We start from the raw sequence: 22327 nt of genomic DNA, 5'->3' as shown, positions 1-22327 counted from the left end.
ATTCCAACTGTGCAGGACTGTGGCTGCAGCTGGAAGCTGCACAACAGCTGGAAGAGGAGAGGGAAGGGCTGAACAGCTGGAAGAGGAGAGGGAAGGGATGAACAGCTGGAAGGAAAGGGAAGGGCTGAACAACAGCTGGAAGAGGAGAGGGAAGGGCTGAACAGCTGGAAGAGGAGAGGGAAGGGATGAACAGCTGGAAGGAAAGGGAAGGGCTGAACAACAGCTGGAAGGAAAGGGAAGGGCTGAACAACAGCTGGGAGAGGGCGGGGCTGCACAACAGCTGGAAGAGGAGAGGGAAGGGCTGAACAACAGCTGGAAGAGGAGAGGGAAGGGCTGAACAGCTGGAAGAGGAGAGGGAAGGGCTGAACAGCTGGAAGAGGAGAGGGAAGGGATGAACAGCTGGAAGGAAAGGGAAGGGCTGAACAACAGCTGGGAGAGGGCGGGGCTGCACAACAGCTGGAAGAGGAGAGGGAAGGGCTGAACAACAGCTGGAAGAGGAGAGGGAAGGGCTGAACAGCTGGAAGAGGAGAGGGAAGGGCTGAACAGCTGGAAGAGGAGAGGGAAGGGATGAACAGCTGGAAGGAAAGGGAAGGGCTGAACAACAGCTGGGAGAGGGCGGGGCTGCACAACAGCTGGAAGAGGAGAGGGAAGGGCTGAACAACAGCTGGAAGAGGAGGAGGGAAGGGATGAACAGCTGGAAGAAGAGAGGGAAGGGCTGAACAACAGCTGGAGGAGGAGGAGGGAAGGGATGAACAACAGCTGGAGGAGGAGGAGGGAAGGGATGAACAGCTGGAAGAGGAGAGGGAAGGGATGAACAACAGCTGGAGGAGGAGGAGGGAAGGGATGAACAGCTGGAAGAGGAAAGGGCAGGGCTGAACAGCTGGAAGAGGAGAGGGAAGGGATGAACAGCTGGAAGAGGAGAGGGAAGGGCTGAACAACAGCTGGAATGTTAATTATTAGACACCAATATAAACCATATAACTAAATTATTAGACTAATAATTAGACACCAATATAAACCATACAATTAAATTATTAGACATCATTATAAACCTTATAACTAAATGAGTAGACACCAATATAAACCCTGTAACTCAATCATTATAAACCATAATTATAAATAATTATAATCCTGATAGAGATTACAGATCATTATAAACTTCAGAGAAATTATGAAGTTTAAAAAAACCCAGATTAAAGGACAAGCCACCTGCCAGCCAATTGAGATTTATATTTATATTTTATAACTATATTTGTATTTTATAACTTTACATTTATATTTTTCTATTATCTGTGGTTTATATTTTACATCTATATTTCTATTTTGTTTATATTTTATAATGATATTTTTCATTTATATTTGTATTTTTTACTTATATTTTTACATTTATATTTCTGCATAATCTGATTTTATATTTTACATTCGTATTTTTATTTTGTTTATATTTTATAATTATATTTTTCATTTATATTTGTGTTTTTATACTTATATTTTTACATTTGTTTTAATACTTTTATTCAAATTTTAGCTATATGTTTACATTTAATCTTATTTTTATCTGTATTCTGTATCTAGACTTTATTTATTTATTTTTCTATTAGTATTTTATTTTTATATTTTTACACACATGTTTATATTTTATTTCTAATTTATAGTAATATTTCATATTTGCATTTTATATTTACTTTTTAATTTACATTTTAAATTTTATTTTAAATTTTATTTCCACTATATTTATACATTTCCATTTATGTTTAGATTTATTCATATTTTAAATTCATATTTTACATTTATATTTTTATTTTCATTTTAGATTTATAGTTTTACATTTATGTTTATATATTTTATTTGTATTCTGTATTTATATTTTTATTTTCATTTCTTAATTTGTGCCCATCTTTTAATTGACCCTTTAATTCATTCCCATCTTTTAATTGACCCTTTGATTTGTGGCCATCTTTTAATTGACCCTTTAATTCGTGCCCATCTTTTAATTGACTCTTTAATTTGTGCCCACCTGTTAATTGACCCTTTAATTCGTGCCCATCTTTTAACTGACCTTTTAATTGGTGCCCACCTATTAATTGACCTTTTAATTGGTGCCCACCTATTAATTGACCTTTTAATTGGTGCCCACCTGTTAATTGACCTTTTAATTGGTGCCCACCTGTTAATTGACCTTTTAATTGGTGCCCACCTATTAATTGACCTTTTAATTGGTGCCCACCTGTTAATTGACCTTTTAATTGGTGCCCACCTATTAACTGACCCTTTAATTTGTGCCCACCTGTTAATTGACCATTTAATTTGTGCCCACCTGTTAATTGACCCTTTAGTTTGTGCCCATCCTTTAATTGACCCTTTAATTTGTGCCCATCCTTTAATTGACCCTTTAATTTGTGCCCATCCTTTAATTGACCTTTTAATTCGTGCCCATCTTTCAACTGACCCTTTCATTCGTGCCCATCCTTTAATTGACCCTTTAGTTTGTGCCCATCCTTTAATTGACCCTTTAATTTGTGCCCATCCTTTAACTGACCCTTTAATTTGTGCCCATCTTTCAACTGACCCTTTCAGTCTCTGGGATTTGATCTGAACAGGGAAACGTGTCCATGTGTTGCTGTCCCATTTCCCTGGGAAGCTCTTCCTGCCCCAAACCACCTTCCATGCGGCTCCCAAATCCAGCAGTTGAGTTTTCCCAGGGATTTCAGGGATCAGGGACAGGATCTGCCCCATCCAAGGCAGAGGATTTTGTTTGTAGTGTTTGTCTGACCCCACTGAGGAATGGGAAAGGTGCTTTGAGCAGAGCCCTGGGGGATCTGCTCATCTTTGCTCCAACGCCTCTCTGGATGCTGCCCAAAGTCTCCAACATTCCCACCTTGCTGCTCCCCCTGGGAAAACCACCTTTTTTCAGCACTGAAATGTTGCTGTGGTGCCTCGGGCTCCAGAGCCTCCTGCCTGAATTCCAGTCCTGCAGCCCTGGGGAGGGAGATCTCCCACAGGGGAGGATGAGGAGGCTTCCCTGGGGAGTCCCTTCCACCCTCTCCTGGGTCAGCAAAGGGCTGGATCTGGAGACAGAGGGAATCTCCCACATGCCCAGGGCTGATCACTCCTGTCTCCACCAGAATATCCCAGTCAGGGAGTCAAAGCACTGCCAAACTCCCCTCTGCTGATCCCACAGGGAATGACACAAGAAAGCTCCAAGGAGCACAGGCCAAAAAGGTGTCCATGAAGGACCTTCCTGGCCTCAAGATCTGCTGGAAAGGGCAGGACAAACGTTTCCCCTTGTTCCCAGTTTCTGGGAGGTGACCCAAGCAGCTCCAAGGGGGTGGTCCCTGAGCCTGAGCTCTGCTCCTCACCACCATCCCTGCTGTTTCCCTTGGAAAACAAGCACCAAGAACACAACTCCACCTCCATGGAATCAGCTTGGAAGAGATCTCTGGGATCATGAAATCCAGCCCTTGGTCCAACCCCACTTTGATTATCAGATCATGGCACCAAGTGCCACGTCCAGTGTCACCTGAAACACCTCCAGGGATGGTGAGAATGGAATCATGGAATGATCTGGGTTGGCAGAGCCCTGTGAGCCCCCCCAGCCCAGCCCTCACTCCAAGCCCCCTGTGCCCCCCAGCCCCTGGCACTGAGTGCCACATCCAGTGTCACCTGAAACACCTCCAGGGATGGTGAGAATGGAATCATGGAATGATCTGGGTTGGAAGAGCCCTCTGGGACCATCAAGTCCAACTCTTGGTCCAACCCCACTTTGGTTACTGGATCCTGGCACTGAGTGCCATGTCCAGACTCATCTTAGACACCTCCAGGGATGGTGAGAATGGAATCATGGAATGATCTGGGCTGGAAGAGACCTCTGGGACCACCCAGCCCAGCCCTCGCCCCAAGCCCCCTGTGCCCCCCAGCCCCTGGCACTGAGTGCCACATCCAGTGTCACCTGAAACCCCTCCAGGCACGGAGAATCCCCCCCCTCTCTGGGCAGCCCCTGCCAAGGCCTGAGCACTCTCTCTGCAAAGAATTGCTTGCCAATGGCCACCCCAAGCCTGCCCTGGCACAGCTCCAGCCTGGGCCCTCTTCTTCTCCTGCTGGTTGCCTGGGAGAAGAGACCAACCCCCCCTGGCTCCAACCCCCTGCCAGGGAGTTGTGGGCAGTGCTGAGGTGCCCCCTGAGCCTCCTCTTGTGCAGCCTCAACCCCCCCAGCTCCCTCAGCCTCTCCCCACAGGGCTGGGGCTCCAGGCCCTTCTCCAGCCTCGGGGCTCTGCTCTGGCCCTGCTCCAGCCTCTCAAAAACTCCAGCTCCAGCCTGAGCCATTCCAGTCCCCTGGGAAAGAGGAGACCAAACCCCTGTCCTGGAGGTGCTGACACACCAACCCCCAGGATGTGGCACTTGCAGGATGCCAAGTGTCCCTCCTTTCCCAAGGCTCTGGGTGCTCACCTGGGTCATCTTGTCCACGGAGACGGGGATGCCGTCGATGGTGAGGGGGGGCAGCTCCGAGTTGACCTCCTGCGGTGCCGGCGCGTGCTCCGCCAGCGCCGACTCCAGGTCCTCCAGGATGGTGCTCTTGTACTTGCGCACCTGGGGGGGTTGTTAAGCTCAGGTAAACAACTCCAGGAGCAGCAGCAGAGGGTGAGGCTGCAGGGCCAGCACCTTCCCCAGGGGCTGCAGGGCAAGGAGGAGCAAACAACAGCTCAGCTGGCAGGGAATACCCAGCGGCTCGAGCTGCTGATGAAACGTGGAGAAAGAAACACTGGGGAGGGAAGGGTTTGTGGGAGGGAAGGAAAAGTCCTGAAGCAAGACTTGCCATGGTCTGGGCCTGCTCCATTTATTGTCTGGATGCAACACGGGGCAAGAACTGACAGCAGAGCTGAGTCCCAACATGTCAGGGGTTGGGATTGCTCAGCCTGGAGCAAAGGAGGCTCAGGGGGCACCTTCTGGCTCTGCAATCCCTGCCAGGAGGGGGGAGCCGGGACAGGGGGTCGGGCTGTGCCCCAGGGCACAGGGACAGGAGGAGAGGGCACGGCCTCAGGCTGGGCCAGGGCAGGGGCAGGGGGCACAGGAGGAGGGATTTGGTGCTGGCAAGGGTGGTCAGGCCCTGTCAGGGGCTGCCCAGGGAGGTTTGGAGTGCCCAGCCCTGGAGGTGCCCAAGGCAGGACTGGCCGTGGCACTGAGTGCTCTGGGCTGGGGGCCAAGGTGGGCATCGGGCACAGGGTGGGCTCCATGGGCTGGCAGGGCTTTGCCAAGGTGGGCATCAGACACAGGGTGGGCTGGCATGGGCTGGCAGGGCTTTGCCAAGGTGGGCATCAGGCACAGGGTGGGCTCCATGGGCTGGGAGGGCTTTGCCAAGGTGGGCATGGGGCACAGGGTGGGCTGGCATGGGCTGGGAGGGCTTTTCCAGCCTCAGGAATTTCAGGATTGTGTGATCACTGCCTGCTCCATCTAATTTTGACTCCAGGATATTCAGCCCTGGTGGGATGTGCCAGACAACCCTTCGTGACAAGGAGAGAGGAGCTCAGTGTACCCTCATGTCACAGAATCATTGAGGTTGGAAGAGACCTCTGAGACCACTGAGCTCAACCATAACCTGCCACTGCCCATAAAATCTCAGCTCCTGCTCCCAGGGTTCTCAGCCTGCCCCTCAGGCTTGCAGGGCTGCCCTGAGCAGCACCCAACCTGCAGAGCAGGTGAGGAAGCTCTGAGTTGGCTTCCCCAGAGACACCTACCACATTCTCCAAGGGTGCAGCACCGAACACTTTGAAGACAGGGTTGGGTTTGGAGGGGGAGATGCACAGCACGATGGCCTGCTGGCCCACCCGCGTGGTGTACTCGTCCAGCGTGGCTCGCAGCTTCCTGGGACACAGACAGGGAGAAGGATCAGGAACAGCTGGGGAGTCCCCACCCCTGTCCCTGCACACCCCTGTCCCTGCACACCCCTGCTCAGTGCTGCCCACCCAGCAGGCTGGAGAGGCAAGGCTGGCCACACATCCAGGTCATCCCTGAGCTCCCTGGGCCTGCTGTGCCCTCCGTGCTCACCCAGCAGCTCAGGGGACAATTATTCCCCTTTCCCTCCTCTTTCTATGGAGGGAAAAAGAGAAATGAGCAGAGCAGCACAGCTGGGAGGGCAGGAGGCTGCACTGCTCTGTCTCAGCAGCACAACACCTGGGGTTGGTTGGATCACTTGAATGGTGCAACAAAAGCAAGCAGCAAACACAGGTTGTTTTACATCCAGCTCACAGCAGGGCAATTCATTCTCCAGTGCCAAAGCCCTGCTCAAACCAGAATTGAAGCTACAGGACAGGCAAGAGCCAGAAATATTGCAACAGCTCAGCCCAGGGAACCCAGGGGTCCACCCAGCTCAGCAGGTCCCTCTGGAGTGATCCCACTGTGGGATGAAAATGTTCCATCAGACACTTTCAAGCAGTGCCAGAGAAGGTGGCAGAAATGTTGGCAGAAATGTTGGCAGAAAGTCCTAAAGCCAGAGGGAAGCAGCACTTCCCTCAGAAAACCTGAGCACTCCACACAGGCATAGCTCAGTCCCTGTCCTGGTCATTCCTGACCTGCCAAAAGGCACCACCAGCAGCTACTCAGAGGTCCCAGAATGAGGAGTTCTCACTTTCCACTTGATTCCCAGGGATGGAAATCAAGCACCAAGACCTTAAACTGGGCAGAGTGCAAAATAATGATGCCTTTGGTCAGTATCTTACATGGGGTAAAATGGTTTCAGGAAGGGAGGAGAAATAATTCCTTTATGGAAGAGCTTCTTTTAAAACACTGTTCATATTTCAAAGGAGAAAAGAACTTGCTCTGAGTCAGCAGAGTAGGGGAAAGGAGGGATAACCAGAATGGAGCTCTAAAAGGAAGGGATTTCACTCCCCAGGAATGTTATTTAACATCAGCCCTGCCCAGTTAAACCCAAAACGGTACAAAAAGCAAAAACTGCTTTGTTGAAAAAGCTGGGAAAAGGCCCCAGCCAGTTCTACAGATGTTTCCTGGGGGTGGAAGTGCAGGTGGTGTCTCCAGGCTGCAAAGCCTGTGGAGTCCCTTCGGCTCTGGTGCATCTCGGGGGCCACCAGGTGGGCAAAGAGGCTCAGAGCACCTGGAATGCAACATCTGAAGCGTTTCAGAGGTTTGGTGGCTCCAGAGCAGGATTCCAAAGCCACAAAAAAAGTGTTGGAGCTCTGTCAGGCATCTCCCTCTGATTATCCCTCCCCAAAACTTTTCTCCACAGGCTGGGTGAGTCTTCAGCGTGGAGTTTGTCCACTGGCAAAGGAACTTTGGATGAACACACTGAATTTATTCCCAGAATTGTTTCATCAGGCAGAAAGGACTTTTTCCATTAGGTAGGTAAGTCCTTTGTGTCCCTGCAGAGCTGAGATGTGGATGGAGCTCCAGAATCTCAGGCCAGAGAAAGTAAAAGTACTGGTAAAGTTCTGAACTCTGCTCTGTGTGACCAGGACAGCACCCAGGGAAGGGCTGGGGCTGTGCCAGGGCAGGGACAGCACCCAGGGAAGGGCTGGAGCTGTGCCAGGGCAGGGACAGGACCCAGGGAATGGCTGAAGCTGTGCCAGGGCAGGGACAGCATCCAAGGAATGGCTGGAGCTGTGCCAGGGCAGGGATAGGGCACAGGGAAGGGCTGGAGCTGTGCCAGGGCAGGGACAGCACCCAGGGAAGGGCTGGAGCTGTGCCAGGGCAGGGACAGCACCCAGGGAATGGCTGGAGCTGTGCCAGGGCAGGGACAGGGCACAGGGAATGGCTGAAGCTGTGCCAGGGCAGGGACAGCATCCAAGGAATGGCTGGAGCTGTGCCAGGGCAGGGATAGGGCACAGGGAATGGCTGGAGCTGTGCCAGGGCAGGGACAGGGCACAGGAAGGGCTGGAGCTGTGCCAGGGCAGGGACAGGGAAGGGCTGGGGCTGTGCCAGGGCAGGGACAGGGCACAGGGAATGGCTGGAGCTGTGCCAGGGCAGGGACAGGGCACAGGGAAGGGCTGGAGTTGTGCCAGGGCAGGGACAGGACCCAGGGAATGGCTGAAGCTGTGCCAGGGCAGGGACAGCATCCAGGGAATGGCTGGAGCTGTGCCAGGGCAGGGACAGGGCACAGGGAATGGCTGGAGCTGTGCCAGGGCAGGGACAGGGCACAGGGCATGGCCGGGGCTGTGCCAGGGCAGGGACAGGGCACAGGGAATGGGTGGAGCTGTGCCAGGGCAGGGACAGGGCACAGGGAATGGGTGGAGCTGTGCCAGGGCAGGGTCAGGGCACAGGGAATGGCTGGAGCTGTGCCAGGGCAGGGACTGGGCACAGGGAATGGCTGGAGCTGTGCCAGGGCAGGGACTGGGCACAGGGAATGGCTGGAGCTGTGCCAGGGCAGGGACTGGGCACAGGGAATGGCTGGAGCTGTGCCAGGGCAGGGATACAGCCCAGGGAATGGCTGGAGCTGTGCCAGGGCAGGGTCAGGTTGGATCTCAGGGAAAGGTCCTTCCCCCAGAGGGTGGTGGGCACTGACCAGGCTCCCCAGGGCAGTGGGCACAGCCCCAAGGCTGCCAGAGCTCCAGGAGGGTTTGAACAAAGGGACAAGGACAGGGTGGGATTGTTGGGGTGTCTGTGCAGGGCCAGGAGCTGGACTGATGATCCCTGTGGGGCCCTTCCAGCTCAGGGCATTCCATGATTCTCAAACCACTACAAACAGCTGGCAAGGCCATGTTACTGTGACACACTGAACTGGTGCCCAGGGTTAAAACCAGTCATGCCAGTCCTGGGGATCACAAAACCACCCTGAGGACAAGTTGAGCTGGAACTCAAACCCATTTCTGCACACTAGAACACAACCCTTGGGTTCCAAAAAAATACTGGAAGAAAAAACACCCAAGCTGAGCAACTTCTGGACAGCACAGGGTCTGACCAGCCTGGGATGGGATCAGGGATGAGGTGTGTGAGGGCAGGGATGGATCCTCACCTGGCAAAGGTGTGTGAGGGAGGGCAGGGATGGATCCTCACCTGTCACAGGTGTGTGAGGGCAGGGATAGATCCTCACCTGTCACAGGTGTGTGAGGGGGATGGATCCTCACCTGGCAAAGGTGTGTGAGGGAGGGCAGAGGATGGATCCTCACCTGTCACAGGTGTGTGAGGGGGATGGATCCTCACCTGGCAAAGGTGTGTGAGGGAGGGCAGAGGATGGATCCTCACCTGTCACAGGTGTGTGAGGGGGATGGATCCTCACCTGGCAAAGGTGTGTGAGGGAGGGCATGGCATGGATCCTGTCACAGGTGTGTGAGGGAGGGCAGAGGATGGATCATCACCTGTCACAGGTGTGTGAGGGCAGGGGATGGATCCTCACATGTCACAGGTGTGTGAGGGAGGGCAGGGGATGGATCCTCACCTGTCACAGGTGTGTGAGGGAGGGCAGAGATGGATCCTCACCTGGCAAAGGTGTGTGAGGGGGATGGATCCTCACCTGGCAAAGGTGTCTGAGGGCAGGGGATGGATCCTCACCTGGCAAAGGTGAGTGAGGGGGATGGATGCTCACCTGGCAAAGGTGAGTGAGGGCAGGGGAATGTATCCTGACCTGTCACAGGTGTGTGAGGGCAGGGATGGATCCTCACCTGAGCAAACGTGTCTGAGGGGCAGGGGGTGGATCCTCACCTGAGCAAACGTGTCTGAGGGGCAGGGGGTGGATCCTCACCTGAGCAAACGGGTCTGAGGGGCAGGGGGTGGATCCTCACCTGAGCAAACGGGTCTGAGGGGCAGGGGGTGGATCCTCACCTGGCAAAGGTGTGTGAGGGAGGGCAGGGGATGGATCCTCACCTGGCAAAGGTGAGTGAGGGCAGGGATGGATCCTCACCTGAGCAAACGTGTCTGAGGGGCAGGGGGTGGATCCTCACCTGGCAAAGGTGTCTGAGGGGCAGGGGATGGATCCTCACCTGAGCAAACGTGTCTGAGGGGCAGGGGGTGGATCCTCACCTGAGCAAACGTGTCTGAGGGGCAGGGGGTGGATCCTCACCTGAGCAAACGTGTCTGAGGGGCAGGGGGTGGATCCTCACCTGAGCAAACGTGTCTGCTGCCTCTTCCGAATGGACGGGTTGGACTCAAAGACGTGCGGTCGCTTCCGTTTCTTGCCCGTTGCCACGGCCGCGGCCGCCGCCATCCCCACCGGGCCTGGGGATCAACCACAACGGGGCATCAGCCCAGGAACTGCCAGAGGGGACCCTGCCATTGTGTCCCCCACCCAAGAGGGGGTCCCAAGGGTCCCCAGGCAACACAAACTCTCCCAGCTCTCCTCTCCAGCATCGCAGAGGTGCCACCAGAAGGATTTCCCCAAATCCCAGTTCAGTCCCAGGGAAAGTCACATCTTTCACTCTAAATATTTTATCTTCCAAATCACAGAATCATAGAATGGATTGGGTTGGAAAAGACCTCTGAGATCAGCAAGTCCAACCCTTGATCCAACCCCATTGGGATCACCAGCCCAGGGCACGGAGTGCCCTGGGCTGGTGATCACAGTGGGGTTGGATCAAGATGTGGATTCTCCCTCAGTGCCACATCCATAGAATGGATTGGGTTGGAAAAGCCCTCCGAGATCATCCAGTCCAACCTTTGGTCCAACTCCAGTCCCTTTACCAGATCATGGCACTCAGTGCCATGACCAAGCTCAGTTGAAAACCCTCCAGGGATGGGGAATCCACCCCCTCTCTGGGCAGCCCATTCCAATCCCTGAGCACTCTCTCTGCAAAGAATTTCTTTCTGCTCTCCAACTTCAATTTCCCCTGGCAGAGCTTGAGCCCATCGTGCCCCCTTGTCCTATTGCTGAGTGCCTGGGAGAAGAGACCAACCCCCACCTGGCCACAACTTCCTTTCAGGCAGTTCCAGACAGTGCTGAGGTCACCTCTGAGCCTCCTCTTCTCCAGGCTGAACACCCCCAGCTCCCTCAGCCTCTCCCCACAGCACTTGTGCTCCAGTCCCTTCTCCAGCCTTGTTGCTCTTCTCTTCTCAGTTGGGTTGGAAGAGACCTCTGAGATCATCAAGTCCAACCCTTGGTCCAACCCCACTGGGATCACTCTGGCACTCTGTGCCCTGGGCTGGTGATCACAGTGGGGTTGGATCAAGATGTGGATTCTCACTCAGTGCCACATCCATAGAATGGATTGGGTTGGAAAAGACCTCCGAGATCACCAAGTCCAACCCTTGGTCCAACTCCAGTCCCTTTACCAGATCATGGCACTCAGTGCCACGGCCAAGCTCAGTTAAAACCCTCCAGGGATGGGGAATCCACCCCCTCTCTGGGCAGCCCATTCCAATCCCTGAGCACTCTCTCTGCAAAGGATTTTTTCTGCTCTCCAACTTCAGTTTCTGACTGTACTGAAAACCCCCCAGACTTTAAAGAAGTGGTTGAACTGAGGAGATTCCAGTGGCCTGGGAGGAGAGACTGGATGCAGTGCCAGAATTCCTGCTTGGACACCTCAAGGGGAGCCTGAGGCTTTTCCCCAGGGATTAAGGAGCAGTTCTAAAGGGACAGACACTGCAAATCCAGAGCTCCTGGAAGGTCCTACAACAGCCCCCTGGAGACCAGCTGGGCCTGGAAAACTTGTGTGCTGGAGGGGAAGGGGGAAAGGAAAAATCCTGCAGGATGAGAGGCTGGGAATTGAACAGGGGGGAATGGAACGGGGGGAATAAAAGGGGGGGGAATTGAACGGTGGGAATTTAACAATGGGAACTCAACGGTGGGAATTTAGCAGGGGGAATTCAACGGTGGGAATTTAGCAGGGGGAATAGAACAGGGGGAATAGAACAGGGGGAATAGAACAGGGGGAATAGAACAGGGGGAATAGAACAGGGGGAATAGAACAGGGGGAATAGAACAGGGGGAATAGAACAGGGGGAATAGAACAGGGGGAATAGAACAGGGGGAATAGAACAGGGGGAATAGAACAGGGGGAATAGAACAGGGGGAATAGAACAGGGGGAATAGAACAGGGGGAATAGAACAGGGGGAATTCAGCAGGGGGAATTCAGCAGGGGGAATTCAGCAGGGGGAATTCAGCAGGGGGAATTCAGCAGGGGGAATTCAGCAGGGGGAATAGAACAGGGGGAATTCAGCAGGGGGAATAGAACAGGGGGAATTCAGCAGGGGGAATAGAACAGGGGGAATTCAGCAGGGGGAATAGAACAGGGGGAATTCAGCAGGGGGAATAGAACAGGGGGAATAGAACAGTGGGAATTCAGCAGTGGGAATTCAGCAGTGGGAATTCAGCAGTGGGAATTCAGCAGTGGGAATTCAGCAGTGGGAATTCAGCAGTGGGAATTCAGCAGTGGGAATTCAGCAGTGGGAATTCAGCAGTGGGAATTCAGCAGTGGGAATTCAACAGTGGGAATTCAACAGTGGGAATTCAACAGTGGGAATTCAACAGTGGGAATTCAACAGTGGGAATTCAACAGTGGGAATTCAACAGTGGGAATTCAGCAGGGGGAACAGAACAGTGGGAATTTAGCAGGGGGAAATTTAACAATGGGAATTCAGCAGTGGGGAATAGAGCAGTGGGAATAGAGCAGTGGGAATAGAGCAGTGGGAATAGAGCAGTGGGAATTCAGCAGTGGGAATTCAGCAGTGGGAATTCAGCAGTGGGAATTCAGCAGTGGGAATTCAGCAGTGGGAATTCAGCAGTGGGAATTCAGCAGTGGGAATTCAACAGTGGGAATTCAACAGTGGGAATTAATTCAACAGTGGGAATTAATTCAACAGTGGGAATTAATTCAACAGTGGGAATTAATTCAACAGTGGGAATTCAACAGTGGGAATTCAACAGTGGGAATTCAACAGTGGGAATTCAACAGTGGGAATTCAACAGTGGGAATTCAACAGTGGGAATTCAACAGTGGGAAATTTAACAGTGGGAATTCAGCAGTGGGAATTTCGGGCAGCCAGAGCCAGGGAGCACTCGGAACATGCCCAGGGATAACACCAAGCTCTGCTCAATAATTTTCTGCTGGCTTTAATTTAATTTCTGTAATTGCTTTAATACAGCTGTTGTGATAGAGCACATTATATTATCTTTGTGGCTTTAGCTCCTGTACTGTGCAGTAAATAAACCTGATTGAGATATTCTTGTCTAATCATTACCACAATAAATCGTATATATTTACATATATATGATAACATATATATGTTATCATTATGTACATAATAGATAAGATAAAATATATATATTATAGTGTTGTAGTTTGGGATTATTATGTAAATTCTCTCCCCTGCCACTTAACTGCCCAGGCCAGCGGTTGACAAAAGAAGTAGTTAACTGTGATCGCTGGGGTGGGGGCAGGTTTGTCTCTTTTGGTTTTTTTTTTGGATATTCTCCTCAGTCTTGGCTCGGCGGAACGGGGGAGTGGGGGCTCCAAGGAGGCAGGCTGCCCTGCTGGTTACTGCTGGGGTTTTCCCTGGCTGTCTTGCCGCTGCCTACTTCGGATTACTTTTTCCTGCCGTGCTGCTACCTGCCTTGGATTTGCTGCTGGTCGCTCGTACCTTTTCTGCTTCTTGGACGGGGAACACAAGGGAAAGAGACTGAGTCCATCTGAAAGCTCACTGCTCGTCTGTTTCGCTGGAGAGGGACTGAAACTCACTCTGCAGCCAGCGGGCTGTGACAAGGACACTTAAGTATAACCTTTTCTCCCGGAGGAAAACCTGCTGGGTTTTGTTGTTGTTTTTTTTTTCCCTCTTATGGTGTTGGGGAAGCGGGTTGCACTAGTCTGTTTACATATATATATATATATATAGCAGTTATCCTTCTTGTATTAAAATTCCTTTTCTTAAATTTGATAAAGAGTGGTGTGATTATTGAGGAGGAGGCCCCTCCCCTGCTTGTGGGTAAAACATTTTGGTTTTTCCCCTCAAACCGAGACATTTCTTGGCGCCCAACGTGTGGGGCTTGTAAACAAAGAAGGATAACTGCTATTTTGTGGCACCATGTGGGTCTTGAGCTTAGAGTTCATCAGGACCATCCTGTATAATATATTGGCTTTTTGTTGGTACAAATTCATGCCAAAAGGAGCGGCAGGTTTAAGTCTTATCAACAAATCAATGAGCAAAACTCAAATAGCCGCAATTATTATTGAGTTCTTACTCTGGATTTATGGTGCCATGAATTCGATGCCTTTGGATGTCATGTGGGTGGTGCTCTCCAGGCTGTTTTCCTGCCGCAACCTAAGCTGCTACCTCTGGGGATTCAGTGATAATAGTACAGACCCTTGGGAAGGAACAAAGGGGAATCTCTTCTCCCAACCCTTTGTCCATTCCCCATTCAAGTCTGCTACAACAGCTTTTGAGATGTTTAAATTCTCCCTGGATGCCAGAGATATCTTGCTCTTTATGGTTTTTCTGCAGGGTTGTATCCCTGCAGCTTACAGAATGTTTGAAGGTAGGGCCAGGGTTTTTCCAGAATGCATTCAGAAACCTAGCCCAGTGAAGGGGGAAAAGCGAGAGAATAAAACCCCTGATGCCACAGTGAAGGGAGAAAAGGATGAGGCTAAACCAGGAGGACAGGCCAAGCCTATGGAAGTTGCCCCTATTCAGAAAAGGAAATATAAGACCAAATTAGACCATCCAGCAGACGATGAGGGGGCTGCTGCACCTCCACAGCAAGCAGACCCAGAGCCTGAGATTATCACTGAGTCATTGTCATTTGATAATCTCCGTAGTTTGCGGAAAGACATTGCTCGACACCCGGGTGAGCCCATCCTGACTTGGTTGATCCGAGTTTGGGACCTTATGGGTGAAACCTTACAACTGGATGGTGCTGAAGCCAGGTTTTTGGGGGCTCTGGCCCAGGACGTGGCTATTGAACAGGTGTTCGTGAGGGAATCAAAGCCCCTTTCACTCTGGGCACGACTTCTAACGAGTGTAAGAGAGAAGTTTGTTTATAGAGAAATCCTGCAGGAACATCATATTAGGAAGACTTGGAAGACGATGGAAGAAGGAATTTTACGTCTGAGGGAGATGGCAATGATGGACGTGCTTTTTGGAAGAGGTGGGCAAGCCAATAATGACCCTGACAAGGTCAGATGCACACCACATATGTGGTGGGACCTTTCACGCTCGGGGCCAGCTGAATACACCGATTTCCTGGCATCCATGTATAGGGAAGAGAACCATGAAACAGTGGGCGCAGTAGCAAATAAGCTCCGGATATATGAAAGCATGACCCACAGCCCAATGCAGGCCCGTATTTCTGCTGTAGAGACATTGGTTGAGAGTCTCAAGACGCTGCCTGCAGAGGTAAAAGCGATCAGAGAGGAAATTAGGGAAAGTCTCCAAGTGGCACCAGTGCGAATGAGAACCTCTGAAGTCAGAGCCAGACGCCCCCCAGCCAGAGGAAGTGGACAGACCTCACGAACTGAGATGTGGTACTTCCTGGCCAAACATGGAGAAGACATGGGACGGTGGGATGGGAAACCCACCCGTGCCCTTGCAGCCCGAGTACAAGAACTGAAGGAGAATGGAAGAAGGTCAGTGAGAGTAAGTGCAGTCCCAGTTTCCCACGGGCAAGAATCTGACCCACAGGAGGGCACCTCCCAGGTGTACTCATCGAGAAAAGGTTCTGACCGCTATGACCAGGATCAGTGTTAGAGGGGCCCTGCCTCTAGCCAGGTAGAGGCACGGGACAACCGTGTCTATTGGACTGTGTGGATTCGATGGCCTGGTACATCAGACCCACAAAAGTATAAGGCTTTGGTTGATACTGGCGCTCAATGCACATTAATGCCATCAGGACATGTGGGCTCAGAAACTATTTCTATTTCTGGGGTGACAGGGGGATCTCAAGAGTTGACTGTGCTAGAAGCTGAAGTGAGCTTGACAGGGAGAGATTGGCAGAAACACCCCATTGTGACTGGTCCAGCCGCCCCATGTATCCTGGGCATTGACTACCTCAGGAATGGATATTTTAAGGACCCAAAGGGGCATAGATGGGCTTTTGGAATAGCCACTGTACAGACAGAAGGGATTGAACAATTGAACTCATTGCCAGGTCTCTCAGAAAGTCCTTCTGCTGTTGGACTGTTGAAAGTTGAGGAACAGCAAGTGCCAATTGCCACCACGACAGTGCACCGTCGGCAATACCGAACGAACCGTGATGCTGTGATCCCCATCCATAAGATGATCCGTGAACTGGAGAGCCAAGGGGTGGTCAGCAAAACCCACTCACCCTTCAACAGCCCCATCTGGCCTGTGCATAAGTCTGATGGAGAATGGAGATTGACTGTGGACTATCGTGGCTTGAATGAAGTTACCCCACCGCTGAGTGCCGCTGTGCCGGACATGCTGGAGCTCCAGTATGAACTGGAGTCCAGGGCAGCAAAGTGGTATGCCACTATTGACATTGCTAATGCGTTCTTCTCCATTCCTCTGGCACCAGAGTGCAGGCCACAGTTTGCTTTCACCTGGAGGGGCGTGCAGTACACCTGGAACCGACTACCCCAGGGGTGGAAACACAGTCCCACCATCTGTCATGGACTGATCCAGACTGCACTGGAGAAGGGTGAGGCTCCAGAACACCTGCAATACATTGATGACATCATTGTGTGGGGGGACACAGCAGAAGAGGTTTTTCAGAAAGGAGAGAAAATCATCCAGATCCTTTTGGGAGCTGGCTTTGCCATCAAACGGAGTAAGGTTAAGGGACCAGCCCAAGAGATCCAGTTCCTGGGAGTGAAGTGGCAGGATGGACGCTGTCAGATTCCAACAGAAGTCATCAATAAGATCACAGCAATGTCTCCACCTACCAGCAAAAAGGAAACACAAGCCTTCCTGGGTGCCATAGGGTTCTGGAGGATGCATATCCCAGCATACAGTCAGATCGTAAGCCCTCTCTACTTGGTAACCCGTAAGAAGAATGATTTCCACTGGGGCCCTGAGCAGCAACAAGCCTTTGACCAGATCAAGCATGAGATTGCTCAGGCTGTAGCCCTTGGACCAGTCAGGACAGGACCAGACATACAGAACATGCTCTACTCCGCCGCTGGGAATAATGGCCTGTCTTGGAGCCTTTGGCAGAAGGTGCCTGGTGAGACTCGAGGCCGACCACTTGGATTCTGGAGCCGAGGCTACAGAGGATCTGAAGCCAACTATACCCCCACAGAGAAAGAGATCCTAGCCGCCTATGAAGGAGTCCAAGCCGCCTCAGAGGTGATTGGCACAGAAGCACAGCTGTTTCTGGCACCTCGACTACCAGTGCTGAAGTGGATGTTGTCAGGACAGGCTGCCTCTACACATCACGCCACTGATGCTACCTGGAGCAAGTGGATTGCCCTGATTACGCAGCGCGCCCGTATAGGAAAATCAAATCGCCCTGGGATCCTGGAAATCATCACAAACTGGCCTGAAGGTGAAAATTTTGGTCTAGCAGATGAAGAGGAAGAGCAGGTGACACGTGCGGAAGAAGCTCCACCATACAATCAATTGCCAAAAGAGGAAATACGCTACGCCCTCTTCACCGATGGCTCCTGTCGCATTGTAGGGACTAATCGCAAATGGAAAGCAGCTGTATGGAGTCCCACACGACAAGTTGCAGAAGCTACTGAAGGAGAAGGTGGGTCGAGTCAGTTTGCAGAGCTTAAAGCCGTGCAGTTGGCCCTGGACATTGCTGAACGAGAGAAATGGCCAAAGCTTTACCTCTACACCGACTCATGGATGGTGGCCAATGCTCTCTGGGGATGGTTAGACCGATGGAAGAAAACCAATTGGAAACGCAGAGGGAAACCCATCTGGGCTGCCGATATATGGCAAGATATTGCCACCCGAGTAGAGAAGCTGATTGTGAGAGTCCGCCACGTAGACGCACACGTGCCCAAAAATCGGGCCAATGAGGAACATCTCAACAACCAACAGGCAGACCGAGCTGCGCAAGTGAAAGTATCACAGACAGATCTGGACTGGCAGCACAAGGGAGAGCTGTTCTTGGCTCGATGGGCCCATGATGCCTCGGGCCATCAGGGCAGAGATGCCACTTATAAATGGGCACGAGACCGAGGGGTGGATTTAACCATGGACATTATCTCTCAGGTTATCCACGACTGTGAGACATGTGCTGCCATTAAGCAGGCTAAGAGAGTGAAGCCCCTGTGGTATGGTGGACGCTGGGATAAGTATAAGTACGGGGAGGCCTGGCAGGTTGACTACATCACACTGCCACAGACCCGCCAAGGCAAGCGCTATGTGCTCACCATGGTGGAAGCAACCACAGGGTGGCTGGAGACACACCCAGTGCCTCACACCACTGCTCGGAACACCATCCTAGGCCTGGAAAAACAAGTGCTGTGGCGACATGGCACCCCAGAACGAATTGAGTCAGATAATGGAACTCATTTCAAAAACAGCTTAGTTGCTACCTGGGCGAGAGAACATGGCATTGAGTGGGTGTATCATATCCCCTACCATGCACCAGCTGCCGGGAAAGTTGAGCGGTGTAATGGACTGTTGAAAACCACTTTAAAGGCGTTGGGTGGAGGGACTTTCAAACACTGGGATCAACACTTAGCAAAGGCTACATGGCTAGTCAACACTAGAGGCTCTGTCAATCGAGCCGGCCCTGCCCAATCAGAACCCCTTCACACTGTAGATGGAGACAAAGTCCCTGTAATACACCTGAGAGGTATGCTAGGGAAAACAGTCTGGATCAACCCTGCCTCAGGCAAAGGCAAACCCATTCGTGGGGTTGTCTTTGCTCAAGGATCTGGTTCCACCTGGTGGGTGATGCAGGAAGATGGAGAGACACGATGTGTACCTCAAGGGGAACTTATCTCTGGGTAAACGACTCATATTACTGTATTTGTAAACACTTAATTATTTGAAAGAAAATTTAAGTTTAATGTAGAGTATCGGCATGGAAGAGAATTTAGGGGTGGATAATGTTGTAGTTTGGGATTATTATGTAAATTCTCTCCCCTGCCACTTAACTGCCCAGGCCAGCGGTTGACAAAAGAAGTAGTTAACTGTGATCGCTGGGGTGGGGGCAGGTTTGTCTCTTTTGGTTTTTTTTTTGGATATTCTCCTCAGTCTTGGCTCGGCGGAACGGGGGAGTGGGGGCTCCAAGGAGGCAGGCTGCCCTGCTGGTTACTGCTGGGGTTTTCCCTGGCTGTCTTGCCGCTGCCTACTTCGGATTACTTTTTCCTGCCGTGCTGCTACCTGCCTTGGATTTGCTGCTGGTCGCTCGTACCTTTTCTGCTTCTTGGACGGGGAACACAAGGGAAAGAGACTGAGTCCATCTGAAAGCTCACTGCTCGTCTGTTTCGCTGGAGAGGGACTGAAACTCACTCTGCAGCCAGCGGGCTGTGACAAGGACACTTAAGTATAACCTTTTCTCCCGGAGGAAAACCTGCTGGGTTTTGTTGTTGTTTTTTTTTTCCCTCTTATGGTGTTGGGGAAGCGGGTTGCACTAGTCTGTTTACATATATATATATATATATAGCAGTTATCCTTCTTGTATTAAAATTCCTTTTCTTAAATTTGATAAAGAGTGGTGTGATTATTGAGGAGGAGGCCCCTCCCCTGCTTGTGGGTAAAACATTTTGGTTTTTCCCCTCAAACCGAGACATATAGTTATATTACTGCTATCTTTATATTTCTATAAATGTATAATATATGATCATGCATAATAATATATATGATAATATATTTACATAAATATGTGATTTATAATATATAATAAATTATCATATATAACATGACATTATATATAATATAATCATATCATTTTATATATTATTTACATATATTTATATAAATGAAATATTTATATAATATTTTATATTATTTATATAATTACATATAAAATACATTATATCTAATGATAGAAAGAATACGTAATATTAACTATTCTTTATAATAATTTATTGTATAGCATATATTATATACCTGATTTATTATATAATCATACTGTTAAATATATAATTGTTATATATTTCTATAAATATCCATGATCTGCCAGCCTGAATTTATAATAATATATTATATAGCATATATTATATACCTGATTTATCATATAATTATATAGTTATATATATAATTGTTACATATTTCTATAAATATCCCATATCAACCAGCCTGGATTTATTATAATGGATTGTACAGCATATATTATATACCTGATTTATCATGTAATTATTTTGTTATATATATAATTGTTATATTTCTATAAATATCCATGATCTGCCAGCCTGAATTTATAATAATATATTGTATACCTGATTTATTATATAATTATATTGTTATATATACAATTTTATATATTCTATAAGTATACATGAACTGCCAGCCTGAATTTATAATAATATGTTATATAGCATATATTATATACCTGATTTATCATATAATTATATTGTTATATATACAATTTTATATATGTGTATAAATATCCCTGATCTGCCAGCCTGAATTTATTATAATATATAGCAATAGAGCATATAGTAATATAGCAATATATGCTATACAATACCTGATTTATCAGATAATTATATTGTTATATATACAATTATTATATATTTCTATAAATATCCATGATCTGCCAGCCTGAATTTATAATATATTGTATAGCAAATATTATGTACCTGATTTATCAGATAATTATATTGTTATATATTCTATAAGTATACATGACCTGCCAGCCTGAATTTATTTATATATTGTATAGCAAATATTATATACCTGAATTATCATATCATTATATTGTTATATATACAATTGTTATATATTTATACAAATATCCCTGATCTGCCAGCCTGAAATTATAATAATATATTATATAGCATACATTGCTATATGCTATTCAATACCTGATTTATCATATAATTATATAGTTATATATATACAATTATTATATATCTGTAAATATCCCTGTTCTGCCAGCCTGAATTTATAATAATAATATATTATATAACGTATATTATGTACCTGATTTATCATATAGTTATATTGTTATATATTTCTATAAATACCCATGATCTGCCAGTCTGAATTTATAATAATATATTATATAGCATATATTAGATACCTGATTTATTATATAATCATACTGTTAAATATATAATTGTTATATATTTCTATAAATATCCCTGATCTGCCAGCCTGAATTTATAATAATATATTGTATACCTGATTTATTATATAATTATATTGTTATATATACAATTGTTATATATTTCTATAAGTATACATGAACTGCCAGCCTGAATTTATAATAATATATTATATAGCATATATTATATACCTGATTTATCATATAATTATATTGTTATATATTTCTATAAATACCCATGATCTGCCAGCCTGAATTTATAATAATATATTATATAGCACATATTCTAAAGCTGATTTATCATATAGTTATATTGTTATATATACAATTGTTATATATTTCTATAAATATCCCTGTTCTGCCAGCCTGTATTTATAATAATAATATATTATATACCTGATTTATTATATAATTATATAGTTATATACACAATTATTATTATATATTTCTATAAATATCCCTGTTCTGCCAGCCTGAATTTATAATAATAATATATTCTATACCTGATTTATCATATAATTATATTGTTATATATACAATTATTATATATTTCTATAAATATCCCTGTTCTGCCAGCCTGAATTTATAATAATAATAATATATTCTATACCTGATTTATCATATAGTTATATTGTTATATATACAATTGTTATATATTTCTATAAATATCCCTGTTCTGCCAGCCTGAGTCCCGCAGGACAAAGCTGTGCCAAGGTCCAGCCACCCCTCTGAGACCCCTCACACGGCAGCCCCTGGCACATCCTGGGCTGGCAGCAGATCCAGCCCCTCCCGAGGGGCACTTCGGGCAGCAGCAGCTCCTCCCTGTGCCCAGCGGAGCCGCCCTGGCAGTGCCACCCGTGCCCTCCCGTGCCCTCACCTGCCGCGGCCAGGTGTGCCGTCACCTCGTCGGCCGCCGTGGAGTTGAGGATGTCGGAGTCGTCGTAGGAGGTGTCCTCGGGGGAGGAGGGCGAGTCCTCGTCTGCGCTCAGCATCCCGTGCTCCGTGTAGGTGGCCACGTGCACCTGCTGCACCTGCTGCGCCACCGCGTGCGCCTCGATGGTCGCCATGTGCTCTGCCGGCGCCACGCCGTGCTCTTCCATCAACGGCACTGCAGGGGGGAACAGGCATGGACAGGGTGAGTGCCACCACCCACAGGGGACACAGCACCTCCATGGGGACAGAAACAGTGACCCCAGTGTTCCCAGTGGGAACAGGAACGTGAAGGTAAAGGTTGCCATGTGCTCTGCCGGCGCCACGCCGTGCTCTTC

At 48.9% G+C, this 22327-nt stretch overlaps 1 protein-coding gene across 3 annotated transcripts in view; it reads right to left on the bottom strand.

Annotated features, from left to right (window-relative positions):
- NRF1 (nuclear respiratory factor 1) overlaps window positions 1-22327 on the bottom strand; it is an 85953-nt gene that overhangs the window by 46005 nt on the left and 17621 nt on the right. For all 3 annotated transcript variants that reach the window (XM_071552888.1, XM_071552890.1, XM_071552889.1), the window contains exons 2-5: window positions 21937-22167; window positions 10044-10158; window positions 5733-5859; window positions 4447-4587 (exon numbers count right to left, since the gene is read on the bottom strand). In XM_071552888.1, the coding sequence (XP_071408989.1) occupies window positions 4447-4587; window positions 5733-5859; window positions 10044-10158; window positions 21937-22167 (614 nt within the window). The remainder of the gene's footprint in view (window positions 1-4446; window positions 4588-5732; window positions 5860-10043; window positions 10159-21936; window positions 22168-22327) is intronic.

Source organism: Pithys albifrons, chromosome 3 (assembly GCF_047495875.1).
Source record: "Pithys albifrons albifrons isolate INPA30051 chromosome 3, PitAlb_v1, whole genome shotgun sequence".
NCBI lineage: Eukaryota > Metazoa > Chordata > Aves > Passeriformes > Thamnophilidae > Pithys > Pithys albifrons.
Note: the sequence above shows the minus strand (reverse complement) of the source record. Positions and strands in the feature narration are given on the sequence as shown.